Genomic DNA, 15,227 nt, shown 5'->3' on the forward strand with positions numbered 1-15,227 from the left:
GACAGGGCTCTGCGTCCCGGAGCCGGTGCGCTCACTCAAAGGCCACACGCGCAGCTGGCGCCGGCGTCAGGTTCCCGCAGTGCCCACAGACCCTCGGGGCCGCAGCTGCACCGGGCACTCCTCTCCTCCCCAGGCAGTCGGGAAGCAGAGTGAGATGCCTCCCCATAAGCAGCGTTTCCTGACGCCCTAGACAGACCACTGATGGGCACCGGCGGTCGGACTTCCAGCCTTAGACGCTATGGCAACCCTAGGGATGGCAGATGCTCCTTACACCTGCTATTCCTGTGTTCTTTAGAGTTCTGACCCCAATCCCGTTATAGTCAATAATTCTTGAAATTGAGTTTTCCCTGATCAAATTACCGTATGGTTTCTCTCTTTTAACTGGACCTAGACTAAGCTGACTATAGTTTAGCCTGGACAGTGGAAGAGGATTAAAGTGGGGAAGATTCAAGAGACACTTACAACGTGAAATCGATAGGACTTGGTTACCGATTAGATGAGGGAAGTGGGGGGGAAGGAGAACTCCTGCATAAATTTCCAAATTATATAACTGGATGATGGAACCCTACAGCGCCATAGAAACCAGTGGAAAGGGACCAAGTTTGAGGCGAAAACTCACAAGCTCAGTTTTGAACAACGTTGGCTTTGAACTGACTTTAAGACACCTAAAATATATCAAGAGGCAGTTGGCTCTAAAGTTGAAGAACGGAGAGAAGTCTGGGATTAAGACTGGAGCCATCCCCCTTAGGGGACAGGTGAAGCCATGGACATACTTGAAATGGCCTAGGGAGAAAGCAAACTGAGGAGAGGACCCAGCACTGAGTCCTGAGGAATCTCAACTTTTAACGGCCGGAGAGAGGAAGAGGAGTCAGCAAGGGACATCCGGAAGCTGTCAAAGAGGTAAAGGCAAACAGGGACAGCGCTGACTCCCAGAAGTCAAGGTGGCAGCCACAGATGTGCAGGGCTCCTCCCTCCCTTTAAGAGACCTCGCGGTGGCTGGCTGACTGCCACCAGCGGCTGTACCTTTACATCGCCCCCATTCTCAGCTCCGTCACAGTGCTTGGGCCGATGCCACGCTTTCTCCAGGCTGGTCCTAATCAACAACTGAGCTTGAAGAAAGCCATTTCTGCTTGATTCTTTTGACTGGCAATCTTTGCTCTGGGACCCCCACCGGCCTGGCTGAGACTTTCTCAGAACTGCACTGCAGTCGAATGTCCCTCCTGCCTTCCTTCCCCCCCCTTCCCTCACACAGCCCTGCACCTCAGCCTGAAACCGCCCACCCCCACCCTTCTAGTTAAGCACAGGAATTGATTGCTTTAGTCAGATATTTTGTTACCTAGAGACAAAAATGCATCCCAAATGACACACCACCCACAAGCTGACAAGAGCCTAAGGGAAGGATATAAAACAAGAGGCTGGTTTAAAAACAGGAAAACATTTAATCCATTCCAAAATACACATCAGGAAATGAGTGAACCACAGGAAAAACACCTATGATGGAAGAAGGATATTACTGGCTTCATGCTCTTATTCCTAAAATCCTGAGGCTCTGATGTGTAAAAGACATCATCTTGCCCTTCAGATACTCCCAGATGCCCAGAAAGATATTACACACATCTGTTAAAGAGTTCTGGCCTGCTGAAACTAGAGGGGAGCTAGACAGGAAGGAGAAAGGAGCATCAATCTATAATCAACTGATCTCAGGACAGTTGGGTGACGGTGCAGACCCATCCCAGGCAGGTGGGCCCCTCTGATGCCCTGGTGTGAACCCGAACCCACAAAACGGGTTGGCTCAGGGAATGTGCCAGTCAGCCTATGGTCAGCTACAGCTTTGCTATTATTACATCTTCAGCCAAAGCCCTGGGGAGCAAAACCCTAAACTCCTCCTTCAAGCCCCCTGCTGGTTGGTTTCATCATTATCTCGCCTCTTCCAAATCTGTAAGAAATGAACACAACAGACATGTAGGAGCTGACATTCAATCCACACACATTTATCAAGTACCTGTTCTACCCTAGGCGAGGGACAGCCTGTCGCTCCACATCCTTATTTGTCTGTCCCCTGAAACTAACTCAATCCTTTCAGAAACTTCCCTTTGGCTTGATTTTTATCTTTCTACCCATCCCCCTCTCTCCTTCTTAACTTTCCATGCCAAACTCACTTTCTAAAAAGGAACTCCTAGTTAAGCCTATAACCACAAAGTCACTAAAGTGTTATCTCTAGAACGAGAAGTGTCTCCGTTCTTTTTTACGAAGCTATAGCTTCTTGACACCAGGGAACAAGGTCGTGAAAAGAGCAGGATGTGGTGTGGCGCTGCCACTTCTACTGTCTAGGATCGCCGCGCCTTTTGCAGAAGTTCCAACAGCCCTCGGTCAGGATAGAGCGGCCCGAGGCTCGCAAGCTCTGGGCTCCGGAGGAGCCCCTACGAGGAGGGCCCAGGAAAATGGCATTTACCATTTTTGGTGGAGCACAAGCGGCAGTTACTAATTATGATGATTCTGTACTCTGGATCTGGATGTCCTGCACCTTTTTTTATAGTAAGATACCAACTGCTTAAGAAATAAGGATGTTTTATTTAACCCATTAAGCAGATGTGAAAAGGAGCACTTTAAGAGGTGCAGTCTCCTTGAAAAACAGATCAAATTTGAGTTCAACATACTCGGTGTTTGTCAATAAATGTATGGTATGACAAGACAAAACAGAACAAAGCTTGGTCTCTGTCTTCCTTCTTTGCTAGGTACCAGGGCAGTTATAAAGAGAAACAGAGATACTCCGCTTCACGAGCTCTCGATCCAATAGAGAAGACGTTAAAATAATAAGGTTGGTGCTCTGGCAAAGACATGAAGAAAGCGCTGTGGGGTCATGAAGAGCACTCACTTGGCCTGGGATGCTGGGGAAAGCTTCAGAGCCGACTCCTAGTTGGGGTCCTGATTATTCTAGGCTCTTCCTCCTTGAAACCAGACTACACACCTCCGCAAAACTAACCTGGCCACACACATAATCTCCTTGCTCATCCACAAATCTTTCACACTTCCTTGCCCTTCTCTTTTCTAGCAATCACCCCTGGGCTCTCAGGGCCCTATAATCTGGGCCCACCTCACTCCTCTGTGCATTCCAACAGGTACCCAGCCTAACCGAGGCTTTGACTCAATCCCACTTTCTGCCTTCACCCACATCATTCCCCTCACTGGCCCCACACCCTATCTGTTCAGCGCGCACCAAGTCTGTGGCCAACCCACCTGAATGTAAGCCTCCGAGAGCGTGATCATCTGGGGAAGGATGTCAGTCACCTGCAGGTCTTGTAATTCATACCATTTGCCCGTCCCCTGCAAAAAGTATGAAGGGATGGGTTAGTCTGCTCCCTAAAACCAAAAGGTGTAGAAGGAAAGGATCGCAGCAAAAAGTGAGAAGAATCAGAAGAATAGCTGCTAGACCACCACTCAGCAAGAATCATAATTAAGAGGGTGCAGGACTTCTGCATGGCATCAATCAATTTAAAGAGCTTTTGGGGTGCTGATCTTGGCAAATGCGATCCCTGCCGAGGATTCCTTGAAGTACAATGGAGTCTCCCAACACTTTTAAGAAGAATTTAGGTGACAGACTAGACACACTCAGCAGGTGCAGTGTTAACCACTGGGAAAGCCTAAAAGTACACATCCCCACCCTCCATCCCAGAGAACACAGCAACAGCCAAGAGAAGTGTCCTTGGTGGACACTGTTCAAAATAGTAACCAGTTTCCTTTAGCCTATAAAACCAGTGCTGCAAATACAACAAATCTACCTTACTTCATGCTGCCATACACGAGGGGGCAAAGAGGCTTCTGGATTATGGAAGAGGCACTGCTGGAAGCTCACCTGCCTCAACCATCCAAACTTCAAAGAAATGCCAAAGGCAGATACTAAAGACTATAGATATTCAGATAATCCAACAGTTCAGAATACAGGAAACATAACAAAAGCTCAGGATCACATAATCAAGCACCCATTCCTGTTTTGAGGACTGGTTAAGAACATGGTGAAACCAGGGGAATCTGGGTGGCTCAGTCAGATGAGCAGCCAGCTCAACTTTGGCTCAGGTCATGATCTCAGAGTCCTGGGATTGGGCCCTGCGTCAGGCTCCACACTCGGAGGGGAGTCTGCTTGAGATTCTGTCTCCCTCTCCCTCTGTCCCTTCCCCCACTCATGTGTTTTCTCTCCCTCTCTCTCTCTCAAATAATAAATAAAATCTAAAAAAAAAAAAAAAGGTATTAACACCTGTCTTAGAGGTGTGTTTTAAGGATACAAATGCAGGGCGCCTGGTGGCTCAGTTGTTAGGCGTCTGCCTTCAGCTCAGATCATGATCCCAGGGTCCTGGGATGCAGCCCTATGTCGGGCTCCCTGCTCAGCAGGAAGCCTGCTTCTCTCTCCCTCTGCCTGCTGCTCCCCCTCCTTGTGTTTCCTCTCTCGCTGTCTCTCTGTCAAGTAAATAAAAATCTTTAAAAAAAAAATAATTCATTTAAAAAAATTTTTAAAAAATAATAAAGATACAAATGAGGGGCGCTTGGGTGGTACAGTTAGTTAAGTATCTGACTCTTGGTTTCCACTCAGGTCGTGAGATCAAGCCCTGTGCTGGATTCCCTGGGCACTCCTCCCCTTCTCTCAAATTAATAAATACTTTTTTTAAAAAAAGATACAAATGAGATGAACATACATTAAGCACTTGGCATATTTTCTAGCGCACAGTAAAATACTTGCTAAACAGAGTTAGTTATTACACCCACAGTCCCAGAAGACTAATCAAATTAAAACAACCTGTGCTAATAATCTGTGTGATACCAAATATATCTTAAGTACATGTTTCATCCATTTTCAGCTTGAGACAAATTCAAAACAGTTTAGCTGAAAGAAACCTTTAGACCAGTGCTTCATAAACTTTAATTACATACCAGAGGGTGCTGTTAAAACGCGGATTCTGATTCAGTAGGTTTGGGTGGGGCCTAGGATTCTGCATTTCTAGCGAGTTCTCATATGATATCAATGCTGCTAGTTCGAGGATTCCACTTCAGGTGGTAAGGCTCTAGTCTAAGACAGTGGTGCTCAACCTTGGCTGCACAATGGAATCTCCCAGATAATTTTAACACCACGCTGCCTGGTTCCCACCTCCACATAATCTAATGCAGTCTCTTAACTGACTGACATTCTGAGCCAGATAATTCTTTGTTATGGGGGCTGCCTGTGCACTACAGGATATTTAACAGCAGCCCTGGCCTCTATTCCAGGTAAAAACCAACAGGCACAAATTACACTGTTCTAATGTAACTGGCCTGGAGTGGCCCAGGCAACAGGATTTAAAAATCTCCCCAGGTGAGTGCAACGTGCAGCCAAAATTGAGAACCACTGCCCAAAACTAACCACTGACAGCTCTATTACTTGCAGAACACCAAAGTCAAGGTCAAGATAAGGCAAACTGAAGAGAGCTGCCCACTGAAATGCCAAAGGAACAACCCCCATTTATGCCACTCACGTGATGGAGCACATGGATCCGGTAGGAGCCCTCCGAGGGCTTGCCGTCATGGACAATGTTGGCAATGAGGTCGTAGGTGGTATTCTTATGCACTGCTTGTACTTCCTCAGACAAGTACTCTCTCAGATCCACATTTCTAAGGATGATGAAAATAAAGCCACAAGATCAGACAAAGACTACGGACGGGGAAACGGTCCGACATCAACGGACCACAGAGCTACTGAACCCTATTTTAGCAGCCTGGATCTAGGTAGGCTTGCAGAGCCATGGAAGCCCAGGTTGGTGGAAATTCACATAATTTGCCACAAACATGACGCAAACTAGAAAGACTGGCTCTAGGGGGAAAGCACACTGTAAAAGCATGTCTAGCCATAAAAGATGCAGGGCCTCGTGTCATTCAGATTAGAACTGGAATGAGGGCTTCTGTCGCTTCAGAGGTATGTGAGACTCTGAGCAGGTTACACCGCCGAAGGCTCTTCTAGGAAATGAAAAGGAGCGTCACCATCTCGAAGGAGATGGTGAGGATTAAGGGAGACAACAGCAGTAACACGTCACCCTTTGCCTTCTGTGGGAATCCCACAGCTGCAGTGTTCAGTCGATGCCTGGTCCCTAGCCTCTGGCTATGGAAGGCCTGACCGCATGATTCTGTGAGTGGCCACTGTAAACAGTCATTTTCACAATTTCAATATGGCAAAGCAGGCAGACCAGTAGCTTCAGCACAGAAGGGGAATTTACTCAAAATAAAGTAGAAATGTGGCTAGAACCAGGCCCTGGAGAAGAAGCAAGATCCAAGGGAGCTGCATGACCTCTTTTCTGCTCTGACATCGGCTTTGTCCTTCTCCCTCCTTTTGCAGCCCCTCTTTCTGTTCTTTAGGTGACCCACCCTGGCTACTCCACAGCTTCCCAATTTCTCAGTTCTGGTTGCCAAAAGAAACTACTGACTACGTTCCTTCAATTGGGACTGCAAAATATCTGTTTTATTTTGAATATCTGAACATTCACTTTCAAATATAGAGACACATTCTTGAATGTGGAATAACATCTCCTTTTGTGTTTTACGTGTTGGATTCTAACCATCAGTTGAAGCATAAATGTATATACCAGTTATTGCAAAGTCAAATGCTATGATAAATGTCAACTATGAAGATGGGACAAAGACAATTGTGAAGAACTTTCCTATAGTTAAACAGGGAAACAGAGTGACTGTTAGCAAGAATAAGAGAGACTGTATCATATTTCTAATATCTCTAGAACTGACATGCCATCTGATGTACTACCACTCAAAACATGAACTCCAATAACATCATCCGTGACGGATTCACAGGAAATGCTAACAGTGGTCATGTCCGTGGTCACTTCCAAATGTGTATCTCCCTATGAATTATAGACTGTGAATATATTACCTGTCCAAAAATATAAAAACTTTCTATGTAAACCATGTAGTAATAAACATGCAACTTTGTTCTAATTATATTATGTAGCTTTCATGTTAGTGATAGCTATTTACTTCTACAGACCGACAGTGTACCATATAGACTGCAACACTTATTGTTAAAGATAATTTAGATAGGAGTTAAAAGAAATCCACGTGAGCTCCAGAGAGCCGGAAGGCCTGCTGGCTGCTAAGAGCTGTCTTCTCAAGCTAGCTCTCCTCAGCTTTAACAACAGCTGTCCAAACTTGTTTGTCTGAACAAGTCCTAGAGAATCTTCAGGAGTATTAGTACTCAAGTTTTCAAGACTGAACCAAAACCGTTTAGTGATAAAAGGGAATGAATACATGTTAAATCATTTTGTTTTAGAAAACAGCCAGAGGAGCCCACTATACTCCTCTCCCAATCAGAACAGTCCAATTCAGAGCACACCTAATTAGCTGGAAGTGCAGCTCTAATCCTGTGCTCCAAAAAACCTACCTCCAAATGAGCAGAAGGCACCTAATCACTGCAAGTCTGATCAATCTCCAGTAAAAAGACGTGTTATGAATAAAACACAGGAGAAAAATTAGGTATAAAAAGGGTCCTTTTCAAAAAGTGGAGACTTTAGGGGCGCCTGGGTGGCTCAGTCGGTTGAGTATCCGACTCCTGGTTTTGGCTCAGGTCATGATCTCATGGGTCATGAGATCGAGTCCCACATCAGACTCCTTGCTCAGCGTGGAGTCTGCTTGGGATTCTTTCCCTCTTCCTCTCCCTCCCCCTCTGCCCCTCCCCCCGCTCGCACATGTAATCACTCTCTCTCCTTTCTCGACCACACACTCTCTAAAATAAATAAATCTTAAAAAAAAAAAAAAAAATGGAGGCTTTAGCTAATCTAGAACCATAATGCATAAACCATTTAAAGTACAGGTTTCCAGAACTGGTCTCTAAAAGGCTGACTAGCTAAGAATTTATCTTTTTCTCAACTTCTCCAAAGCAAGCTTTCCAAAGGACAAACTACTGAAGTCAGTTACCAAAAACCTAAATGCAACTGGTAGCCAAATAAACACATTCCAGGTGCAATATAAAAGAAGCCAATGGAGTAAGGCCATTTCTGTGGTGACTGAGCCGGAACTATTACCGATACATAGTCCTCCTTCGTCCGGAACTGCCCTTGAGTCAAGAGCACTCCCTCCTCCCACGAACACACTGATGACTGTGGCAATTCACAAAAGTCCAGTTCAGAAAGAAAACCCCACTACATGGACTTTCAAAGAAAGTTTCTCTGTGGTCTCACTCAAGGTAGCAGAACACTGGCTTCCATGTCCCCCAATTTCACTCTGTCACACAGACAAGATGCTAGTGAAGAACAGGAAGAAGAGTGTGGGAAAAGCAAGTAAGAGATTCTCCTGTAATGCTAACCACACAAAGGTGTTCTCTCCTCACCCCTTCAACTGTTCTCAGATTCTTGGTGATCATGGAACCAGGAAAAATAAAATGTTATTCTTGGAAGGACCCAGAGGGTTCACCTAGCCCAAGCCTCTCATTTTATCCATGTCAGAGTAACTCCAGAAGATATGCCAATGACCTGCCCAAAGTCCCACAGCTAGGATGGCACAGCACTCAGGCCTCTTTACTTTCTGATACTACCCTCTTAAACACTACCAGAATTAAGAACTGGAACCACTTTCAAAGGAGAAAATTGGCAGTCTTGGTGTGGTTTGGGCAAGTGAGAAATGGAGAGGGATGGAGAGACAAAGAAAGGAAGGGATGAGCATTTACACATTACAGCTCCCAAACTACTCTGAGGGTTTAGGGGGAAATACACAAAAAACAAAAAACAACCCTGAGCTAAACATCAAGTTAATTCGGTCATATACCCACCCAAATCCTTCTCGACAAGAAGCTGCCTTAGGGCTCCACTCTGACCTAAACACCAGCAAAGAGACCCTCACTCCTCCTGCCAGTCCTGCCACCAGGTTTCTCAGTGTTCTCAGAGGTATCTTCTTCAGCGTATGAAAAACCATGTCTCCTGAGAACCGAAAACCAACTGTCTACCCCCAAAAGGATCTTGCAGGAACTGAGTTAGAAAGTAGTAAAATGAAAGCATCTGGTACAACTCCTCTCAATGTGCATTAAAATACTCATAGACGGGGCACCCGGGTGGCTCAGTCGTTAGCGTCTGCCTTCGGCTCGGGTCATGGTCCCAGGGTCCTGGGATAGAGCCCCGCATCGGGCTCCCTGCTCTGTGGGAAGCCTGCTTCTCCCTCTCCCACTCCCCCTGCTTGTGTTCCCTCTCTTGCTGTGTCTCTCTCTGTCAAATAAATAAAATCTTTAAAATAAAATAAAATAAAATACTCATAGACGTTCATAAAAAAGATAACTGCAGGGCGCCTGGGTGGCTCAGTTGGTTAAGCGACTGCCTTCGGCTCAGGTCATGATCCTGGAGTCCCTGGATCGAGTCCCGCATCGGGCTCCCTGCTTGGCAGGGAGTCTGCTTCTCCCTCTGACCCTCCTCCCTCTCATGTGCTTTCTCTCTCATTCTCTCTTTCTCAAATAAAGAAATAAAATCTTAAAAAAAAAAAAAAAAGATAACTGCATGGTAAACTAAAAACAAGACCATACATCAAAATTTATCTTTCTCACCAATAAGGAAGGACCCCAAGATGGCAAGACAAATGTGGAACCATCCCCACTGTCTGTGCCTAACTACAGTATGCAAGAAGATGCAACGACCAGCAAACAGAAGGACAGACTCTAACTGCTTGGGATCATCTTCAAAGCCAGGCAGAATCCTACCGGTCCTGCCCTACTTTCATCAACAGTTTTTCCCTGCATGAAAGACTACACTGCCCAGCAAGCAACAGGAGAGAAGGTGAAAGGACTGCCTCGAGGTAAACATCTATCTTTGAAGTCCCTGAAATATTTGTATCCTTCCAACAACAACCCTTAACTTACATAGTGTAAGTAGGCTCTGTTCCCAGCAATCTCTAACACAGTCCAAAATGAATAACGGTACAAAAATATGAAAAGAGATTCAAGCTCATTCCCCCTAAGAGGAAGTGAAGCAGCGTAATACTCACGTAATAGGGAAGTTGACAATAGTTGGATTCTTCTCCACAAAGAAATTGTTTTTAGTGAATCTCTTAATACAAAAGATGAGATATGGAGGGAGCTTGGTGAGCTGGAAGCGTTTTAGAAAGTTCTCCTTGTAGGTCTTATATTCCTAGACAGAGTGAGAAGGAAATTAACAAATTAGTGCTGGAGTATTGGGGCAGGGGAGTGAGTTTTGTTTTGGTTTAGATTTTTAAATATAATTCTGCCTTGCGCTTAAAAATTCAGAAGACAGGGGTGCCTGGGTGGCTCAGTTGGTTAAGCATCTGCTTTCAGCTCAGGTCATGATCCCGGGGTCCTGGGACCAAGCCCCGCATCGGGCTCCCTGCTCAGCAGGGAGTCTGCTTCTCCCTCTGCCTCTGCCACTCAACCCTGCTCGTGCACTCTCTCTCTCTCTGTGTCTCAAATAAATAAATAAATAAATCTTAAAAAAAAAAAAGATTCAGAAGACGCCTGATCCCAGAAGCCACATAAAGGCTTAGGGACAGCAACATGGCTATGGCTGCCTAAAATACAGCTACGGGCCGTGTTTACACCAGCACATGAGCATACTGCTGAACTCCACCCACAGCAATGTGGGATCTGTTTCTACAAGGAAAACAAAAATGTCAGATGAAAAAGAGGTTTGTTAAAAACTGCAGAATTAAAACGATGAAAGTCTTGGGGTGCTTGGGTGGCTTAGTCGGTTAAGCATCTGCCTTCAGCTCAGGTCATGATCCCAGGGTCCTGGGACAGAGTCCCACATCGGGCTCCCTGCTCGGCGGGGAGTCTGCTTCTCCCTCCCCCTCTGCCCCTCTCCCTGACTCATGCTCTCTCTCACTCTCTCTCTCTCAAATACATAAATAAAATATTTTTAAAAAATAAAATTAAAAAATAAAATATAAAATATAAAACCACGAAAGTCTCACTGAATTCAAAATAAGGAAGAACATCCTGACCATGAGAGGCAGATATGCACAGAACAAGTACTTCTGAAGCAGTGAGGGACCCCTCATTATTGAGCGTATCCCAGCAGATGTAAGAGCTAAAACTACAAAAGTCTTAGAAGAAAACATAAGGGTAAATTTTCACGACCTGGGATTTGACAGCAGATTCTTACATATGAAAACAAAAGCACACACTTCACAAGAACACCTAGACAGCATTTCATCAAAACTTAAAACTTATGTGCTTCAAACGATACTATCAAGAGGGTGAAGATGCAATCTACAAGGAGGAGAAAATGTCTGCAAATTCAGACAGCTGATAAAGGACTGGAATCTAGATTATATAAAGCATTCCTACAACTCAATAATAAAAAGATAACCCAGTTAAAATATATACAAAATATCTGAATAGACAGTTCCCCAAAGATGATACACAAAGGTCCAATGAGCACATGAAAAGATACTTAACAGCATTAGTCTTCAGGGAAATACAACTCAAAACCGTAATGAGCTACCACGTCACACCTATTAGGATGCCTCTCACCCAGAAGACGAACAGTAACGAGTGTTGGTGAAGATGCAAACAAACTGGAACACGCATTCACTGCTGATGGGGATGCAACACGTTGCAGCCACCTCGGAAAACAGCCTGGCAGCTCCTCAAATGGCTGAACAGAAGAGTTACCATACAGCCCAGCAATTCTGCTTCTTAATTACCACCCAAGAGAAATGAAAACTGTTCACGGAACAACTGGTAGACTAATATTTATGGCAGCATTACTCACAGTAGCCAAAAGGTAGAAACAATCCCAAATGTCCATCAACTGATGGCCAGATAAATAAAATATGGTGTATTCACACAACGGGGTGTTATCTGGCCACAAAAAGGAAATGAAGTAGTGACACATGCTACAACATGGACGAACCTTGAAAACATTACACTAAGTGAAAGAAGCAAATCACAGAAGACCACATATTACAGGATTCCACTTATATGAAATGTCCAGAATAGCAAATCCAGAGAGACAGAAAGGAGATTAGAAGTTATGGCTAAGGGAGATGAGAAGGTTGAGAGGTAACAAAAGGGTGATAAAAACATGAATGATGAAAATGTTCTAAAACTAACTGGTGGTAGCACGTATCTGTGGATATAGTAAAAACCATTCAATTATAAACTTTAAATGGGTTCACTGTATGGTATATGAATTATACTCAATAAAGCTGTTATGTTTTTTTTTTTAATTTTGTGAGAGAGAGAGAGAGAGAGAGAGGAGAGCACAAGCAGGGGGAGTGGTAGGCAGAGGGAGAAGCAGACTCCTGTTGAGCAAGGAGCCCGACGCGGGACTCAATCCCAGGACTCCGGGATTGTGACCTGAGCCGAAGGCAGGTGCCTGACTGAGCCACCCAGGCATCCCCTGTTATGTTTTTTTTAAATCAAATTGCCCTGTCACATGATGAGTAACCTGAGAGCACTGGAGAAATAAGCTTTCCATCTCTACTACACACAGCATAGGCACACCTTTCTGGTAAATATTTGATCATCTATAGGTATAAGCACTACTGGAAAAAATATCTTTTTGTTGGTATCAAGTAACTTCTGTGTGGTTGAAATAACATACTGTGTTAAAAGCAAAAAAAAAAAATTTTAAGGTTTTAATTTTTTTTATTAATTTTTTTAAATTTATTCATTTGAGAGAGTGAGCGAGAGCATGAGCAGGGGGAGGGGAGGGTAGTCAGTAAGGAGAAGCAGACTCCCCACTGACCAGGGAGCCCGATTCAGGGCTGCGGGGCTCTATTCCAGGACCCTGAAATCATGACCTGAGCAAAAGGCAGACGCTCCTAACGGTTTTTATTTTTAAGTAAGCTCTACACCCACCATGGGGCTCGCACTCACAAAGCCAAGATCAAGAGTTGCATGCTCCCCTGAGCCAGCCAGGCGCCCTCCCCCTCCGCCCCGCCCCCGCCCCCCCAAAATTTTTTTAATCAGGTAAATGCTAAGAGATTTCACTGTCCACATCTGAATCTATGAACTAGTGGTCACAAGAAGCATTCATTTTAATTATCTCAGACTAGGGAAGGATTTAACACATAAATGATATCACAGCCTAACATAAAAGTTTCCTCAGGAGTTCCAGAAAACGTGGAGGAAGAATTTCACCATGGACAGCAGTACCACATTCATACAGCAAGGAACAATTTGGCTGTAACTACGTATCACATTGTAATATCACTGTTAATCACTTTTATTGGTTTCAAAATTTTGTCTGCATAACTTATAAATGTGTTATAATTTCATACTTGCTTAAAAGCTGTAAGTATAATGAGCTTATACCAAAGTTTACATTTATACTAACTTAAGTATTATTATAGTAAAAATAAATGTAAATCAATACCGAGGGCTCAAGAGAATCTCAATATTACTTAAGTTTCAACAGTGATAATAGGGACCAAGAGTGGCATGGCTGAAAATGCCAGATGAAAAATCAGAGTTTAAATTCCCAGCTCTGTCACTTAAAACCATAAAATAAAGAAACTGAGCTACACAAACCCTAAGGTCTCTCTTTCACCTCCCTAAAATGAAATGAGTCTAAACAGCAGATTAGACATCTTAGGTTATCACTGTTACCAATCTCTGTGCGTGTGTGTGTGAGAGAGAGAGAGAGAGAGAGAGAGAGAGAGAGAGACAGGCAGCTGCCAATGTCCATGGATACCCAGGGCTTGTTGTGCTTCCTAAGCGTGCTAACAGTCAACGGACTTGGGCACTGGACGGAAATAGTGATGGAGGTCAGGGGAGGCGGGTTTTAGAGTGCTGGGATGGCTGCCTACCTCACAACTCAGCCTTTTCAAGGAAAGGCCCCTAGTCACGGGGTTTCTGAACAGAAAGGACACCTGATTCAAGCAGGCCTTTCCACTCCCCCTGGGGAACCCAGAGCAGCATGGCAGAGGCTGGGCCTTGGCGATAAGGTAGTAGCAGCCTGTACAAGGGACAATCAACAGACCACCACTTCTGACAGCCCCTCACTCTCGTTCTGTCCTTCCCAAGTCCTGCTCAGTTCAAGTCTCCCTAAGATCCTAAGGAGATGCCAATAAAGTTCCTCTTTTAGTGAACTTTTTGTTGGTATTTAATATCTGAAAACAAAAGAATCTTAACTAATGAAGAGAACGGGCAGAAAGGATTTGGAATGAAACATTAAGTTAAAAAAAATTCTCCTAGTAAATTCTCCCAGAACCAAAAGGATTAAATTTATCTAGCATGAAGAAGAGAATTAAACCAAGAAACTTTAATTCAGTAGATAAAAAGACACTTTTAACTTCATAAGAAGTAATATTACAGGGGCACCTTGGTAGTCAGTCGGTTAAGTGGCCAGCTTTTGATTTCGGCTCAGGTCATGATCTCAGGGTCCTAGGATTGAGCCCTACATCGGGCTCTGTGCTTAGGAGGTAGTCTGCTTTTCCCTCTCCCTCTGCCCCCCGCCCAGCTCGTGCTCTCTCTAATAAATAAAACCTTAAAAAAAAAAAAAATGAGTCAAGTACAGTTCTCAGCAGGACTTGGTGTCTCTAAGAATCACTGCTCCCTCTGCTCCTCCCCCCACCCAGCTTGCAGGCCTGCATATACATGGTCTCTCTCTCAAATCAATCAATCATCTTAAAAAAGAAAAGTAATGTGACAATGAGAACAAATGATTTCTTTCCATTTATTTATTTATATCTTAGCTCTGTTTTTTTCCACTTTAATGCTGACACTACATTTTTTATTTTTTAAAGATTTTATTTATTTATTTGACAGAGAGAAACATAGCAAGAGAGGAAACACAAGCAGGGGGAGTGAGAGAGGGAGAAGCAGGCTTCCCGCCGAACAGGGAGCCCGACGCGGGGCTCCATCCCAGGATCCTGGGATCATGACCTGAGCCGAAGGCAGATGCTTAACAACTGAGCCACCCAGGCGCCCCAACACTACATTTTTTAAAAGATGGGAGTTTTCAACACCAAAAGAACAAAGAATCCAATCAAGAAATGGGCAGAAGACATGAACAGACATTTTTCCAAAGAAGACATCCAAATGGCCAACAGACACATGAAAAAGTGCTCAATATCGCTCGGCATCAAGGAAATCCAAATCAAAACCTCAATGAGATACCACTCACACCAGTCAGAATGGCTAAAATTAACAAGTTAGGAAATGACAGATGTTGGCGGGGATGCGGAGAAAGCGAAACCCTCCTACACTGTTGGTGGGAATGCAAGCTGGTGCAGCCACTCTGGAAAACAGTATGGAG

At 44.4% G+C, this 15,227-nt stretch overlaps 1 protein-coding gene across 1 annotated transcript in view; it reads right to left on the reverse strand.

Moving 5' to 3' along the window:
- Positions 1 to 1,419: 1,419 nt before the first annotated feature.
- Positions 1,420 to 15,227, reverse strand: part of USP39 (ubiquitin specific peptidase 39) — a 30,089-nt gene continuing 16,281 nt past the window's right edge. Inside the window, exons 10-13 of the mRNA XM_032410539.1 lie at positions 9,994 to 10,136; positions 5,502 to 5,637; positions 3,238 to 3,324; positions 1,420 to 1,936 (exon numbers count right to left, since the gene is read on the reverse strand). Coding sequence (XP_032266430.1) covers positions 1,889 to 1,936; positions 3,238 to 3,324; positions 5,502 to 5,637; positions 9,994 to 10,136 — 414 coding nt within the window. The 3' untranslated portion in view covers positions 1,420 to 1,888. The remainder of the gene's footprint in view (positions 1,937 to 3,237; positions 3,325 to 5,501; positions 5,638 to 9,993; positions 10,137 to 15,227) is intronic.

This window comes from Phoca vitulina, unplaced genomic scaffold (assembly GCF_004348235.1).
Source record: "Phoca vitulina isolate PV1807 unplaced genomic scaffold, GSC_HSeal_1.0 scaffold12, whole genome shotgun sequence".
NCBI lineage: Eukaryota > Metazoa > Chordata > Mammalia > Carnivora > Phocidae > Phoca > Phoca vitulina.